Source organism: Haemorhous mexicanus, chromosome 8 (assembly GCF_027477595.1).
Source record: "Haemorhous mexicanus isolate bHaeMex1 chromosome 8, bHaeMex1.pri, whole genome shotgun sequence".
NCBI lineage: Eukaryota > Metazoa > Chordata > Aves > Passeriformes > Fringillidae > Haemorhous > Haemorhous mexicanus.
In genome coordinates this window covers 9771127-9786713 of record NC_082348.1, presented here as the reverse complement: position 1 = coordinate 9786713, position 15587 = coordinate 9771127, and the positions used below count along the sequence as shown (strand labels likewise).

At 40.8% G+C, this 15587-nt stretch overlaps 1 protein-coding gene across 8 annotated transcripts in view; it reads left to right on the top strand.

Moving 5' to 3' along the window:
* Positions 1-15587, top strand: part of KALRN (kalirin RhoGEF kinase) — a 481244-nt gene that overhangs the window by 330454 nt on the left and 135203 nt on the right. For 7 of the 8 annotated variants that reach the window (XM_059852696.1, XM_059852698.1, XM_059852699.1 and 4 more), the window contains exons 17-27: positions 83-301; positions 3144-3293; positions 4167-4281; positions 4645-4760; positions 5332-5454; positions 7790-7972; positions 9030-9148; positions 10315-10381; positions 10987-11096; positions 12771-12840; positions 14506-14595. In XM_059852696.1, the coding sequence (XP_059708679.1) occupies positions 83-301; positions 3144-3293; positions 4167-4281; positions 4645-4760; positions 5332-5454; positions 7790-7972; positions 9030-9148; positions 10315-10381; positions 10987-11096; positions 12771-12840; positions 14506-14595 (1362 nt within the window). The remainder of the gene's footprint in view (positions 1-82; positions 302-3143; positions 3294-4166; positions 4282-4644; positions 4761-5331; positions 5455-7789; positions 7973-9029; positions 9149-10314; positions 10382-10986; positions 11097-12770; positions 12841-14505; positions 14596-15587) is intronic. The other variant, XM_059852697.1, reaches the window with a different exon arrangement.

The following is a 15587-nucleotide window of genomic DNA, read 5'->3' as shown; positions in this document are numbered from 1 at the left end:
CCCCATGCTCACGCCTCGTTTCACCTTTCTACCATACATCTGGCACATCTGTACAACCTCTCTTTCCTCCCCTCATATACAGTCCCTCTTTCATGCCACTTCCTTACAGAAGACACACCAGAGTGCCCTGCAGGTCCAGCAGAAGGCTGAAGTGTTGCTGCAGGCTGGACATTATGATGCTGATGCCATCAGAGAATGTGCTGAGAAGGTGGCCCTGCACTGGCAGCAGCTGATGCTGAAGATGGAGGACAGGCTCAAACTCGTCAATGCCTCCGTGGCCTTTTATAAAACCTCTGAGCAGGTGAGCTGGACGGGGCCATTTCTGAGCCATAGTAAACCAAGTCTGAACAGTAAAAATTCTTTCTTTGACAAGTATTGCAGCACAAAAAAATGTAACCCACTCACCCCTCAAAAAAAGACAAAAAGGAGCAGCAAGCAGCTTGTAATAACTTTCATCTCAGTTTTCAGTGTAGAAAAGTAATTCTTGAAGGTGCTGTTTTTGTTGGGTTTTCTTCAATTTTCCCCTTTCAAACAGGAATAGTTTTTGAAATCCCACCACTTTTGTTTCAAGTTCTCATGATAGCTAATTTTGAGGAATATAAATCTGTTTTTCCTTGAGAACTGCTTGCAATTAATTAATAATTACTTTGTGAGCCAATATTTTCACTAGTACTTAAATATCACTATGCCAAAAAAGATGCCAAGATTTGAAGGGATTTCTCTCAAATCCACCTGCAACACACATAATTACAGCAGGAGCCCATTATATGCTATCCCAACTCTACTTCATTCCAGGTGTTCATGAATTGCAAAACACATTCCAGTTGGCTGCTGGCACGGTGGGATTATTCATCCCTTGCACAAGCAGGTGCCCTTTATACTGTAGTCAGTGGGAGTTAGTGTCACAGTGTGGCTACTCGAGCAGCCTTGCCTGATGTCATTTACTGCAGCCAGGCAGTTGCTGTTAGCAGGGACACTGCAGGAACCTGTGGTTTTACACAAAAGGCAGCAGTGATTGCCAGGACATTTTCTATTGTTGTTGCCACACAGTTGATCCTCAATTAGAGAACCAGACATAGGAAGATTTTTAACACAACTAGATATGTCATTAGGGAAAGAGTGTACTTTTCCTTAACTTGGAGGCTGGAGATGATCCTTGGGCTGCTTTTTGGTGTCATTTGTTCAATGTATTTTTAAGACTGTTTAAGAGGAATGCATTCCTTATAACTAATGTATTTCACTGTGAAGAGTTTCAAACAGATTTACAGTCCCTGATTCATTCAAGATCAAAATGAATTACTGCTGATGGAGGAGTGTGAGAAATGAAAACTGTTAGGGGATTCATTAGAGCTTTAGACAGTTAAATGTACTGGCCAAAATATGCATTGGCAGTAATTTATCAGTTCAGTCTCTCTTCCTGTTTCCAAGTCTCAGACAAGCCCACTGCAGTGCCCACCAGTTCATTCATTGGTTGTGTCTATTCAGCAAACGTGCAGGGCAAAGATCACTCAGTCTTTGAATGCTCATGAACTCATGCTGCAAGCCTGTCATCTTCTCTTGGGCTGCACAGCTGATCTGCAGTCCTTAAGGGTCTGCTCTGTGACTGCCTGACAGTGGAGTGAATCATTTACTGGGTCCTGAATTCTCTGAGAATCCAGAAAAAGGAGCTAAAAGAACAGAGAGTATCACATGCAGCCAAACTTTTTCATGCCTGTCTTCCCCAAGTATATTATGTTCTTGAAGTTAGTGGTGAAGCCCTGGATTTCAAATAGCCCAGTTTTCCTCTGACTTCATTGACAGCCCATGTTATACTCACTTCTCTCATCACCTTAACAGAAAGGCAATCTTTGCATGTGCAGGGACAGTTCTTCCTGGAAATATGTGAATCCCAGGTAGTCCATTTATTTTCATTTTTTAAATCACTCAAGTTCAATAGAATGTCAAGGTTTTCAAGAAGTGAAATGGAAATGCTTTTCAGTGCTTACATGACACATGAAGCATTTGCTCTCCACTAAATGTTTGAGGGTGAATGCTGGTTTGCATCCAAGCAAGAAGATAATTTTAGATTGCCAAGTGCATAAGATCCTTGCATAATGCATAGTGCATAAGCCTGGCAGCAGGATCAGTTATCAGCTCACCTTAACTCCCCAGTTTTAAAGTGGACTTCAAAGTGCTTTTAATCAGATTTACATGAAAATGGCCTGTGATAGCGAGGATGATGGGGGAGTAATTCTGGAGTTTCCTCCAGACTGAGCTCTTAACAATGTGGGCTCTCCTGATTTATAACTGTGCTCATATTAAAGCTGCAAGAGTGAGCAAGAAAAGGATGGACATTGCTACCTGGATCCCAGCAGTAAGTGACTGGGTCATCTCAGCAGTGGAGTCTGTAGGAAGAGTCCTTTGGGAAAGAAGAAGGAAGTTCCAAATGTCCTGGAAAACTTTTGCTGTGTCTGCATAGGCCACTGAGAATATTCTCAGGATCTGCAATATAAAAACTCAGCCTGAGGCAACTGCCTAATTTCCAGGCTCTCTTGATTTATTTACCTCAAGTCCACTGTTCCACTATTCTACCAAGATAGAACATGTGTGTGTGAGCCCTGTGCAGTGGAGCACCTGCATCCACCTAGATTGTGACTCTGGTTTAAAGTCTATTGGTTTCCATCAGCCTTTAAAAAAGCTGTATAGGGAGCAACTAAAATATAGCTGAAGAGAATTAATTCCAGCTTCAGACTTTGTTTCAGGAAGGTATTTAAGCATGTGCTTTTCCTTAACTATGTGTTAAGTCCCTTGACTTCAGTAGGATTTAAACACATTCTAGAATAGGGATTGTTTCCTGAATGATCAGCTGGGGCTGGACTGACTCCTGCCTTGACTCAACCTTTTGTGCTTCCTCCCATTATTCATTAGAAGAGAAGAATGATTTATCAGCCTTGAACCAGATAAATTGTATCCCAAACAGTAAAGATCCCTAGGGGTAAGAAAAACACCTTGATCACTCTGTCTAGGGCCTGTTTTATAACCAGTTACCCCCATGCTGTGCCCCATGGTACATAAATGAAGTGCCATTGGTCACAGACTTTTACTGAATTTTTCCTCCTGGTAATGATTGTGGACAACTGAGTTGTGCTGTGGGCATGTTTCAGGTGTGCAGCGTGTTAGAGAGTCTGGAGCAGGAATACAGACGGGATGAAGACTGGTGTGGAGGCCGAGATAAACTTGGGCCAGCAGCTGAGATAGACCATGTCATCCCTCTCATCAGCAAACATCTGGAACAGAAGGAGGCTTTTCTCAAGGTCTAATTTTAGTTCTCTAATAAATTAGGAAAACTTTCCATTAAGTAGACAATTTGGAGCAGTGTTGGTAAGATTGAGAGGATGCTCTGATGTGTAATTCCAGTTCGGCTACTGGCTGGCTTTATAAACCCTAGGCCAGTATTACTTTATTGTAGCAGGGGTAATGAGCATTATTATCAATACATATCTCAGAGAGATGTCATCAAGACCAATTAGGTGGTGTTTGCACTTGGGGGATGTTAGTTGTTGTGCTGGTTCAAAGTTCAGTTCTTAAAATTGCACTATAAATGACAGGCATTACATATCATTTTGGTGTTGGCTTGTAAAAACCATCCAACATTTCAGATTTTGTCCTCCAAGCCAATAACTGAAGAACTAATAATAACTGAAGCAATTTTGTCTCTGCAAGGCAGCACCAAGATGGAGACAGAAATTTCTTCCTGCCTTCCAGGTGTTGCTTTGGAAGAAACAGGGCTGACAAGTGAACTGTCAGCCAGCCTCCTACCTGCCACTAAAACTGATACACAACATGAAACTACACTTGCAGTTAAGGCTTAAGAAATTATGCCTCTAGATTTGGACAGGTTTTGAAACAATGACTACTTTTCTTGAGAGATGGGTTGGATTTGGTTAGACAGAAAATGTGTGAGGTACCAGTTCTCAACAAGCAGTTGTTTAATTACTGTCATTAATCTGGCTTCATATATAAAATGAGCCACTATATTAAATATCACTCATAGGTCTGTGAGACCGTTAGTTTATTAGCTGAGTTTATTGACTCTTAGCTGAAGTTCTCATCTTCCCAGAAGGAGAACTTCTTGCTTTCTTTGCTCATCTTTACTGACTCTCTTTGGTGGGGGCTGTTCTTCCTAGGCCTGTACCCTGGCACGGAGGAACGCCGAGGTGTTCCTCAAGTACATCCACAGGAACAACGTCAGCATGCCCGGCGTGGCCAGCCACACCAGAGGGCCCGAGCAGCAGGTCAAAGGTTGGTGCAGAGACAGCACTGAAGGTCTGCTTTGCCTCCCCCTCTGCAGGGGGATCCTCCTGAAGTCTGTGAATGTGCTCAGAAGGCAAAGTCTGTTCTAGCATCGTTTCCTTTACCACATCACTCTGCAACTGTGCTCGCTTTGTGGTGGTTTCTTGTGTATGCGGTTTGGGGGTTTGGCTTTGGGGTTTTTTTTTTAGCGGCGACTTTGAATCAATGCCTGTTTTTAGGAAGTGCGATTTTGGGCTCTCTGCTTTTGGGAACAAGGTCCAGGCAAAGTGATGAAATTCATCATTTTATAGCTTATTTCTGTATGCTCTCAAGGAATCCCTACTCATGGAGATGTTTTCCTTTGCCCTGCAGCCATTCTGAGCGAGCTGTTGCAGAGGGAGAACCGGGTCCTTCACTTCTGGACCCTGAAGAAGAGAAGATTAGATCAGTGCCAGCAATATGTTGTCTTTGAGCGCAGTGCCAAGCAGGTAATGTGAAAACCCCACCTCGTCCTTCTCTCATGGCACTGTGTAAAATCTCCTGTATCCATATAATGCCTCTGTGTGGGGCTCCTGTTGCAATCTCAAGTTGTGTTTAAACACTGTAACTTCTGAAAACATGGCAAATACAGATTTTAAAACAACTTAAGACAATTCCAAAACCCAACAACGAGATTCACTATTTTTGTCATCTCAGATTAATTTCTGTATTTCTTCATTTGTTTGAAAATAAATATAAGAGCAAACTTGTTTTATTGAGCTATTTCTGAATGAGAAAACTGCTTTCCCTGCAGATCTATCTGTATGTAGGTGGAATTCCCTACACTCCTTTTTGCCCTAGGAAACACAGAGTACCATTCTGTATCCTTTCCCACCTGCTTTCATTATTTTATTCTTTTTATGTGTTCCTAGAAAGTGTTTTAGTATACAGGGTATAAAGTCCAAATGTATTTGATATTCTTTGTTTGGCAGGGATTTTTTTTTTTTTTTACAGAGGATTAATTCTTGAAATAAAAAACTGTTTGTTTTGTTTTTCCTTTGGTGTTTTTGACTTTCACAGGCCTTAGACTGGATCCAAGAAACAGGAGAATATTATCTCTCCACTCACAACTCCACAGGGGAATCAGCAGAAGAAACTCAGGAACTCCTGAAGGAATATGGGGAATTCAGAGTACCTGCCAAAGTAAACAGTGACTTTAATCTAATTATGCTATCTGCTTTAGTCTGTATTTATAGTCTTGTGTCAATGCCTCAAATCTCTGTAATAATATTCCCTTGATTTTATAGTTGCCCTCTAAAAGCCCTAGCCCTGAAGATAAATGATTTTTGAGAAGTTTTAGCAAGACATAGCAATGAAAAGGAGGTTTTCTCCACCTTGGTTATAGAAAGTTTCTGTTCTGATCAGAAGGAAGAGAAAGTCCATTTGCATACAAAGTTCACAGCAATTTAATAAGACATTCCATCCTCAAGCAATCATTCCAGAATGGCATAGAGTGACTAATTGATCTGAACACATCCAAGGTCACCATGGACTCCTGGTCTCTTTCTCCTGTCTTTAAAACCACCATTTGTGTCACGAATTCCAGCTGGGTTGATCACAGATGATCATTTAGCTCATTAGAAATAATCTGCTGATCCCAACAAAGTACTTTAAATAGATGAGTCTTTAAACTCTGGGGTGAACATTTTTGAATACAAAACTGCATTACCAAGAATATATTAATTTATATGGAGCAGTTCTGGGAAGTCTAGTAGGGTTCACACAGGAATGGTGATTGGATCTGCTTCAGACAAATTAATTCAAACCATAGGTAGTTCATAGACAGTGAATCCACAGGGGTATTAAGAGTCTCTGATAAGGATGTAAATTGCCAAGTTGGACTGCAGGAAGACCATGGCTTTGGTATTATGTAGCTGCATTTCACTGTGTCCTGAAATTGATCTTCTGTAATCCTTAAATTCCCCCTTAGGCTGTCTATGCTTGTATGGGTTTGATTCACAGGCTTTGTGGTGTTCTTGTCCCCTTCTTTTAGCTTAGCTTGCATGTTTCTGAAAATGTGAGATAGCTAGCAGTGGATGGAAGGTAATTTCTTCAGACAGGACACATATGAAATTCTTTTAACTACTTCTGAATTCTAACCACCCATAATTAGTCCACCTGAAATTACATTCTGGTTCATAACTTAATTTTTATCAGAATAATCCAAATTCATAATGAAGTTTCCAAACCATTTTGACTCTTGATTTAGCCTAGGATTGAATTTTAGACCTTGTTTGTTATCAACCATTACTGCCTGTTTCTTTCACTGACACATCTAAGTCTTGCTCCCTCGGGCTGTCCTACTGCTCCTGCTGCTAATGCAGAATATTTTCTCTGCCATGTGCAATCTGGTAAATGCATGTCATTCCCAGACTGATGTTATTCTCAAATTAAGCTGTAGCTGAAAGCTTTCCTGATCCCAGTAACTTTCTGGCCAAACCAACCTAGTTTGAAATGCAAAATCAGCAGTAGCTTTTGGGAATTAATCATCCTTTAAATATGACAGAAGTTAGATTTTTACATCTTCATACCTAGCCTTGCTTAGGTACTCATTTAATTTGTTAGGGTGATGTCTAATTCAGCTGTTAATCTATTGTAGTGGTGGAATTTCTTGAATTTAGTTTTGTGTTTGAAATCTGCTGGATGTTTTCTGTCTGACATGCATTTGTCCATTTGTGGTCAGATCACTGATAATGCCAAGTGCCTGACAGTGTGTCTTGCTTCAGGCATGGGGGAACATCCTCTCTGTCTTTGACCACAGGCTTGCCAGTGCCTCATTTCCTGGGATAGGTTTGGAATCAGAGCTAGAGTTTATAACCAGTTCCTTTGTGCCAGTTTTGACTAAGGGGCAGTTAGAGCCTAAGTGGAATAGAAAAGACCTCTGGAAGATTTGGGGGCTCAGTGTCTGCTTTGGAGTTCAGGCCTCTTTTAGCTGGTAATGTTCTAACTGGACCTAAAATACCAATGGAGGATTTTATAGTAGGCCATGAATTTGAATTAAAATTCTGTTTGTTTTTGAAACAGACAAGTAATGACTCAAAATCACTTCCTGGGCTGATATATGGTGTATTAATGACCTTCCTACACAGGTCTAGATCCACCAGATATAGAGTCAGAGTAACTTGTTGTATTGTATGAGGTGTGATTTTAAAATCTTGTCTGCTACTCCAGGGCTCACCAAAAATAAGCTCTTGCTTATGGGAAGGAGGCATGTGTAACTTCCAACATGTTTTATGTGTTTGTGTCTGCAGGGTTTCAAAAACTTGACTTTCTATCTTCTTCAGCTTCATAAGTGTCCTTATAAAAATGTCATTTCTTTCATGTTTTACTGAAAGTTTGAAGTGTCTGATTCTGTATAAGATGAAATGCAGACACTCTTAAATGATGTATAAAAATTGTGAACTTCTTTTGACTGCTTTGTGAGTTAAAAGCAAAGGAAATAATAATAAAACATAACCAAGGACCATATTTTGGGCAGCAAACAAAGGAGAAAGTGAAGCTCCTCATCCAGCTGGCTGACAGCTTTGTAGAAAAAGGACACATACACGCCACAGAAATTAGGAAGTGGGTCACCACCGTAGACAAGCGCTACCGGGACTTCTCTCTCAGGATGGGGAAATACCGTTACTCCCTGGAAAAAGCCCTTGGAATCAACCCAGAGGTACTGTAAGACCCTGTCCTGTTGGGGGTTTATACCAGGGTCACAGAGGAAGGGAAGCCTGCAGAATGAATGCTGTTGGTTTTTGTGTGCCCATTAGAAACACTGAAAACTCAGCCAGCCTACCTGGCCATGGCCAGAACTGCTTCTGGAGAAAAAGGGTTCAAGGGTTTTGCTGTGGTTGGTCAGTGATGTGAGGCAGATGAAGATCAGAAAGATTTTCTAAACAAATGTTTGCACCATTTTTCTGGAGACCATCCAGCTTTCAGGAGGAAAGGGGGAGAAAACACGTCTAAATTGAATTGAGTCTGTGTTAATTTTGGCATAAACCGTAAATCCTGTTCCCACACCATTATTTTGCATCCAATTCAAACTTTGACTCTCAAGTTTTTATTCTCTTATCCTTTAACTAATGTGAACAATTGAACCCCAACCTCATCTCTGAATTCTTTTAGGTGAAGTAGATCATAAGAAGCAAAAACTAGGATTTCCTGCTATTCCCTGGCCAAAGTATTAAGGGAGTGTGCCAGAAGGAGAAACACTTAAAAACCTTTCAGTCAATGACTCTTTGGAATTAAGTATCAGGAAAAAGGAATAAATTCCTTCACACTTTCATGATACTTTAAGTGCACTGTTCCTTGTAGGGTCTCTGGTTTACACAGAGTTCTAACCACAGCCTGGAAAGGTATCCCATGGTAAATGGCCACTCAAAATTGTCTCTGCATGGTGCTCTACTTTATCAGACTGTTTTTTATGAAGTTCCATACTAGACAACTAATTTAGATATGAAGGTGTAAGGTAATTTAGACCTTTTTATCAGTATTGGTTCCTAGTTAGGAGAAACACTGAAGATTACAATGAATATAATTTCTGGGTTTTTAAGATTTCTCTCTCAGCTTTTTATCTCTTCTCAAAGTACTTCTACTTCTCTCTAAGTTTCCTTCTTTTTGATATTATCTTATTTTGTCCCTTTTTACCTCTTTGATCTCATGAACATGCTGCACTTTGCACAACTGTAGGATTACAATGAAGTGAAACTCTGTACTTTTTTTTTCCCTAGGATAACAAAGACCTAGAACTAGATATCATCCCAGCAAGTCTTTCAGACCGAGAGGTAAAGCTGAGAGATGCAAATCATGAAGTCAATGAAGAAAAAAGGAAGTCAGCCAGAAAGAAAGAGTATGTTCCCAAACACTCTGTCTGCATGGCACATTATCTGCTAAAGAATAATTCTGTGATATTTGCATCACCAGAACTGACTGACAGTCCTGTAACTCATTCCAGCTGCAGAGCTATTGAGATAAGTCTGCAGGTGTAGGGCAGAAGTTATTTCTTGTAGGCTGGAGAATTTCATAACATAAAGGCTGAATTTCTTTTGGTTTTAATCAGAAGTTAGAAAGGAAAAGCAGTGAGTCAAGCATTTGGATTAACCCTGGTGTTGTGGAGTTGCTAATTTCTTTCTGCTTGTATGTAAAAATTGAGCAGGAAAAAATACAGAGCATCTTTAGGTGTCTAAATATTATCTAAACATCAGTGACCCAAGAGTTCACTTGAAGTTTAGGTTCAAATTTCAGCGAGTGTAAGACTGAGAGAACTGGAAATAGTTCATATTAGAGGAAATAGCTGAGAAGTGCTTGTTGCACTTAGATCCATGAACAGTCCATTTTCACAGTATTCTGTTGTAATTTTTTGTGTAAGAATAATTTCTCAGCCCTCTGAAATTGTCACAGGTCATGATTGATAAGAAACCACTTCCGTATACTTTAGGAAATATTACACTTGGTCTGCCTGTGACAAATTTCGGGAATTTCAACTTTGAGGGGCCCAGCCTCAGGCTCTACAGAAGCCACTATTGCATTTCACAGCATTTGGATTTTTTCTGCTCAGATACCAAGCTGCTGAAGTCTCTTCAAAGTAGTGGTGTCTCCCAAATCCATCTGTGTTGCCTCTGAAGGTAGAGTTTTAGGGTGACTTCCTACTGACTGTCAGCAAAGGGGCAAATGATGGTGAATCACAGTTCCTTAATCCTGGGGGAAAAAAAATTCTGAGAACCAGCTGATAGTTAAGGATGGGCATGTAGGTGGTAAATCCCATGGACTCAGGGTTGCAGGAATACAACTTAATAGGATTTTGTGCAGAACAGATATTTGGAATATAACTCTACAAGGGACTGGAATATGAAGTGCTGTTTTGGTCATGGACCTGAAAGGTGCAAAGTAAGGCAGCTGAATGTCTAGGGTGGAAATACCCTTATTCTTTAAGACAACAGGAGGATGTTTTGTTTTCTGTTCATTGTAGAAATGCTTATAATGTCCAAACCACCTAAAATACTCCTTTTATTCCAGATTCATTATGGCTGAGCTGCTGCAGACAGAAAAAGCTTATGTCAGGGATTTACATGAATGTTTGGAGGTAAGTTATGGCCCAGGAGCTCTCCAGTATTTCCTGGAAGCACATGTTGTCCTCTGCAGGCTGTGCACCTTGATTCATGGAGCTTTTCCTAAAGATTCAAATCTGTTCCTTTGAATCATCTCATCCTAGAGAAACTTCTGGATTTGCACAGTCAAATACCTTACCTTGCTGTACAGCAGGGTGTTCTTAAAGTGGATGGTGATATCCAAGGCAAAAACTAGAGTGTAATTCAGTGAAATCTGTCAGCTTTCACATCCCTGCCTCCTGACAGAGATTTTCGTGTATCTAATGCTACTGAAGTGGCAAATCTGGTTTATCTTTCAGCTGTTTCTGCCTGCAGTTTTTGGACACCATCAGGTGGACAGCAAAGACAGGTGTTGTTGGCACGTTTCTGCTTTTTCCTCAGACAACTTCAAAGCATCAGCACTTTGAATTTCTCTAGAGAGCTTTCTGTAACACTGGAAATGTTTTTTTTTTTTAGCTTGTTTGTTTAATCTCAAAATACAAAGTTCCTGTTCAGCCTGTGCCTTTGGCAATAAAACAGGGAGATCTATTCTTTTCCACTGCATTTATTCACAAAATTAAGAGTTTCTGGTGTTTTCCAGACTTACCTTTGGGAAATGACAAGTGGAGTAGAAGAAATACCAGCTGGGATCCTTAATAAAGAACACATCATCTTTGGCAATATTCAGGAGATATATGACTTCCATAACAAGTAGGTTTTCTTAGCAGTTCTGTTAATGTTTAGGCACTTGTGCATCTCTGTGGTGCCTGCAGAGAGCCCCTACAGCACAGTGCACATCTGAGTGTAAAGTAATTGATTTTGCAAAATAGTTTTTGATTTCTGTTTTGTTTCTTTTACAAAAATTAATTGGAACTTAGTTCAAAACTTCACCTTCAGCTGATTAACAATGTTAAAGTCATATTATACCAATGTTTTGCAGGCTGATACATGCTTTCCATTTTATAGCACAAGATCTAGTCTGGACACTTGCCTGTCAAAAATATGATCTTGGAAAACACAAAGGGGAAAAAAAGTGAAATTCTTGGCATAAGCTGGGTTAATAAGTAGCTTTCTGCCACTTCTTGGAGACTTTCTGTATTTAATCTGTAACTAGCAGTACTCCATCTTGTTATGATAAGACTGTGTACCAGATCAGCTTAGAGGGCATTGTTTCCATGGTATAATATCAATGAAACAACAGTTATAAACTTTACATTTAGGGGTGCTGGATCCAACAAGTTCGGTCTGAATTCCAAATCTGTCTTCAGGTCAGAAGACAGATTTGGAATTCAAAGCAAATCAGAGAATCCTTCTCTGTTCGAGTTCTGGGACACTTCAAGTGCTTCAGTCAGATAAATATGCCATCCCATAAATACAGCCCAGCAGACCATGCCATATGCAGGCTTTTGTGCAAGCAGCTTCAAAGCATCTCAGGATAGTAGCCTGATTGGCTTCCCACTTGCCCTTTCTCTGTGGTGCTATATTTTTGTTCTGGTGACCCTGACTGATGCCATCTGATTGCCCTCCTCTTTCAGTTTGCACTGTTCCCAGCTGCCATCCCTCCAGCCCTCAGTCATGTCCTACACCTTCCCACTGCTGTCATTTCTCTTTTCTCTGACCCCTCCTCCTGCAGCCTGCTGTTTCTATGTAATCTTTTTTCCTCTACTTTCAAGCAATGCTAAAATAAATTTCCCCTGTCGCCTCCACCAGTGTCCTCCCCAGCCTCCTCCTTTGGTGGGTGATCTTAAGGCATCCTCCAGCCTGATTCAGAACCCATGTCCAAGGAAGGGCAGCAAAGCTGGTGAATGGTCCAGAAAACATGTTCTAGGAGAACATAGACCATGTTCTAGCTGAAGAAACTGTTTCACGTTCTTCTTTCCACCCGGGCATTGTGCAGGGCTCTATCTGCAAACAGGCTTCTCTTGCAGTACAAGCTGTTCAGAGAGAGTTGATTAAAAAAAATCTGTATTTTGAAAGTTTACTACTTACCTATGAAATGCTGAGCTTGTTTAAGTTGTTGTCCTTTGCCCAGAGTGCTGAGCTGGGTGTTGGGAACCTGACAGCTTTGGGCTTCCCTTGTTGTTCTTTGTGTGAACCACTACACAAGAACTCTCTGAAGATCTGTGTTCAGGTAGAACAGTCCTGAGCACACTGACTCCCTGCTAGGGATTGCTTCTTTTTTCCTTTCTGCTGGAGTTAGGCATGACTGTACTCACAAAACAAAGCACACCTTGGCAAGGGACACTCTTCCTGCTAGCTGGACACTTGGGTAGTCCCATAATCAAGATACAAGTATTGATCCTTAGCTCTGATTGACTCATTGGTTATCCTGCATCTCCTGCGTATTTGACTGGAACTAATTACATTGGTGTCTTCTTTTTTCAGCATTTTTCTAAAGGAGCTGGAGAAATATGAACAACTGCCTGAGGATGTGGGCCACTGCTTTGTCACCTGGGTAATGAGGCCGCTGCTTCTCATAATTTATTCAAATTAATTCCTCCAGCACAGAGGGGAACAAGCTGGGAATAGGTGCAAGGGCTATGTCCCCAGTGATAAATGAGATTAGGAGCTAGTCTGGAACTACAACTGCTTTGTCCTTCACAGGCCCAGGGGGAAAGTTTCTTCCCTTCTCCTCAGCAATTGTGTGAAGGCTTTCCAGAGCCTCTCTCCTTGTCCTGTACCAACCACACAGCTTTTATTACCTCTGCTGGTTTCTGTTTAGCACAACTTCATCAAACCAAACCTGGTTTTATGTGACATTCACTTCTCTGTGAAAGGCCCTGGGAGGACAGACATTTAAAATCTTAATATACCTTCCTTAAAGAATTTTAGTCATGCCATGAGAACTCCACAAAGGCATGAAGAATATTTTATTGACTTTTTTCCTCCAGAAATTAGTGTCAAATTTCTGAGCCACTGTGCTCATTCATTCCATTATGCAATGCCAGCATAATTTCCAACAGGACTTTGAATTCTTGGTGCAGAGAGTCTTTGTGAGCGTAGGAGGCTCTGGGAATTGGCTACAGTAATTTATCTGTATGAAATCTGTTCTCTTTTCAAAATATTTACCAGTCAAGTCAGCCATCTTTGTGTTTTGTCTGATTGTTTTATTCATATATCAAAGCTAGGAATTAGTATTTTAAGAGTAAAGATGGAATATTATCACTTACGCAGAAAATGACGTGTTTAGATGATTTCAGATGGGTTTTCAATTTAAAAACATGTCACAAGTCTTGATGAAATGGATTCAGAAATATTGTTTACAAAGAACAGGTTACCTGTTCAGGAAAGATGAATGCATTTATGCATCATTCTCTGCGAAATCTTCATGATACTTTAAGATACTGCTGCATCATCTCAACAAAGGTACATGTCCAGAGCTGGGTGTGTGGTCACAGATGTACATACAAAGCTGCCTGCACAATTGCAGGATCCTGTTGTTTAGATACCTGGGAAAAAAAAAAAAAAAATACAATAGCAATAAAAGGAAAACATCCTCCTCTTTTATTTACCTCCCTCTTCTTGAGACCAGAGTACATTAATAAGAGGTGAGAGTGCACAGATGCTTTTAATTTCTGCTTAAAAGTAAACAAATTAGGAAATAAAATGTAAAACAACATAAAATTTGAGCCATTGAAGTTTGAACCAAAGTAGGAAAGGCAAGTCTGGGCCAAGTGTCACAAATTTCAAATAAAAAATGTTGGCTTGTGCCAGTTTAGACTAGGTGAGTCACTTGCCCAGTTTCTAGACTGGCTTTATCTTCAAGTAGGTGGTAGAGTCAACAACTCATGACTGAGTTTTGAGACCCTCAAATGCTTGTGTAACATTCATAGAGCTGTTAGGAATTATTTTACAGCTGGATTAAAATTTTAGGCCTTCCCTCTGTGATATTTGTTAAAGAAAGCCTCCCACAGCCCTCAGAACTGCTCAAGTAAGGTATGAAGCTTAAAGTCTTCTGCTCTAATTTACAGTTCTTGTGCTGCTTGGTGGCAGGGTGGGGGTGGTGGTGGGTGTGTGGGAGAGAGTTGTCACCTGTATTTATCCTGGTGTGCCTTAATAAAAACCTGTGGGAGCAGAGAAATAGCTTATCTTGCTTTTCCCTTGATGTTTGTTTTCACAGGCAGATAAATTTCAGATGTATGTCACCTACTGCAAAAACAAGCCTGACTCCAGCCAGCTCATCCTGGAACATGCAGGGACTTTCTTTGATGTAAGCAGCATTGCTGTTTTCCTTCCACACACCTGGTGCAGCTCTGGGCTTTTTTACACTCGAGCTATGGGTTCCTTTCTGTGCCTGGGCATTTGGGTTTTTCATTCCACTGCAAATATCACGTGCTGTGGGAACTGATGGGCTGTGGTGTGGTGTGTGCTGAGGTGTGGAGACACATTCTTATGGGAACCTTTGGGCATTTTTCAGATCTAATCCTTTCTAAAGATCTGGTTTACATGTAATCTCTGTTTCTGAGTTAGTGGTAAAATGAAAATCTCAGGTTCCACTATATATCATGACCTGAAATCCCTAAATCTAAAATGAGCTCCTAGCCTCCTGTTCTGCAAATTCCACCTAGCCTATTCCAGATTTACTTCATTGTGCTAATAAAGAACTCCACAGACTCCAATTTAGATTATTCCCCATACAAGTGCTACAGCCAGTGATAAATGTTTTTAGGCTCCAATTCCAATTTTTTAAGCTGAGAAAAAATCAAGTACCTTTTTGAGTACCTTTAAACCAAGTTCTTCCTCTTATTTAACCATTGAAAGTTGCAAATGTAACAGATCAGCAGGATCCAAGCTGTGCTGGAGTTGGCAGCTGACAGAAACCAGCTCCTCTGGAGTTTGCACATGCCAATGGTTACAGCATTTCAGTCTCACTCGACAGTGAATGGTCTCTCAAGAGCCCCAGGGAAAGTGATGAGGGCCTTTTCCTTTTGCCTCGTTACCGAATGGTCCGAAAGTCCAGTGGAGCTGGAAGGGGTTTTCCAGGAGGTGGCGCTTGAGCCTGTGGAATGGCTTATACAATGGTTTATACTGGTTTATAGGCTGTTTGCACAGGTTAAAAGCTTTTCCACTGCAGCTCTCTGCAGGGGCTGGAAAGCTGCCTGATATTGCTCAGTAGTGAATATTCGTGTGTCAGCAGCTGCAGTTTTGCCAGGGGGAGGTGTTTGCCTCCCATGGGTGCTGGGCCATCACCCAGTGATGAAA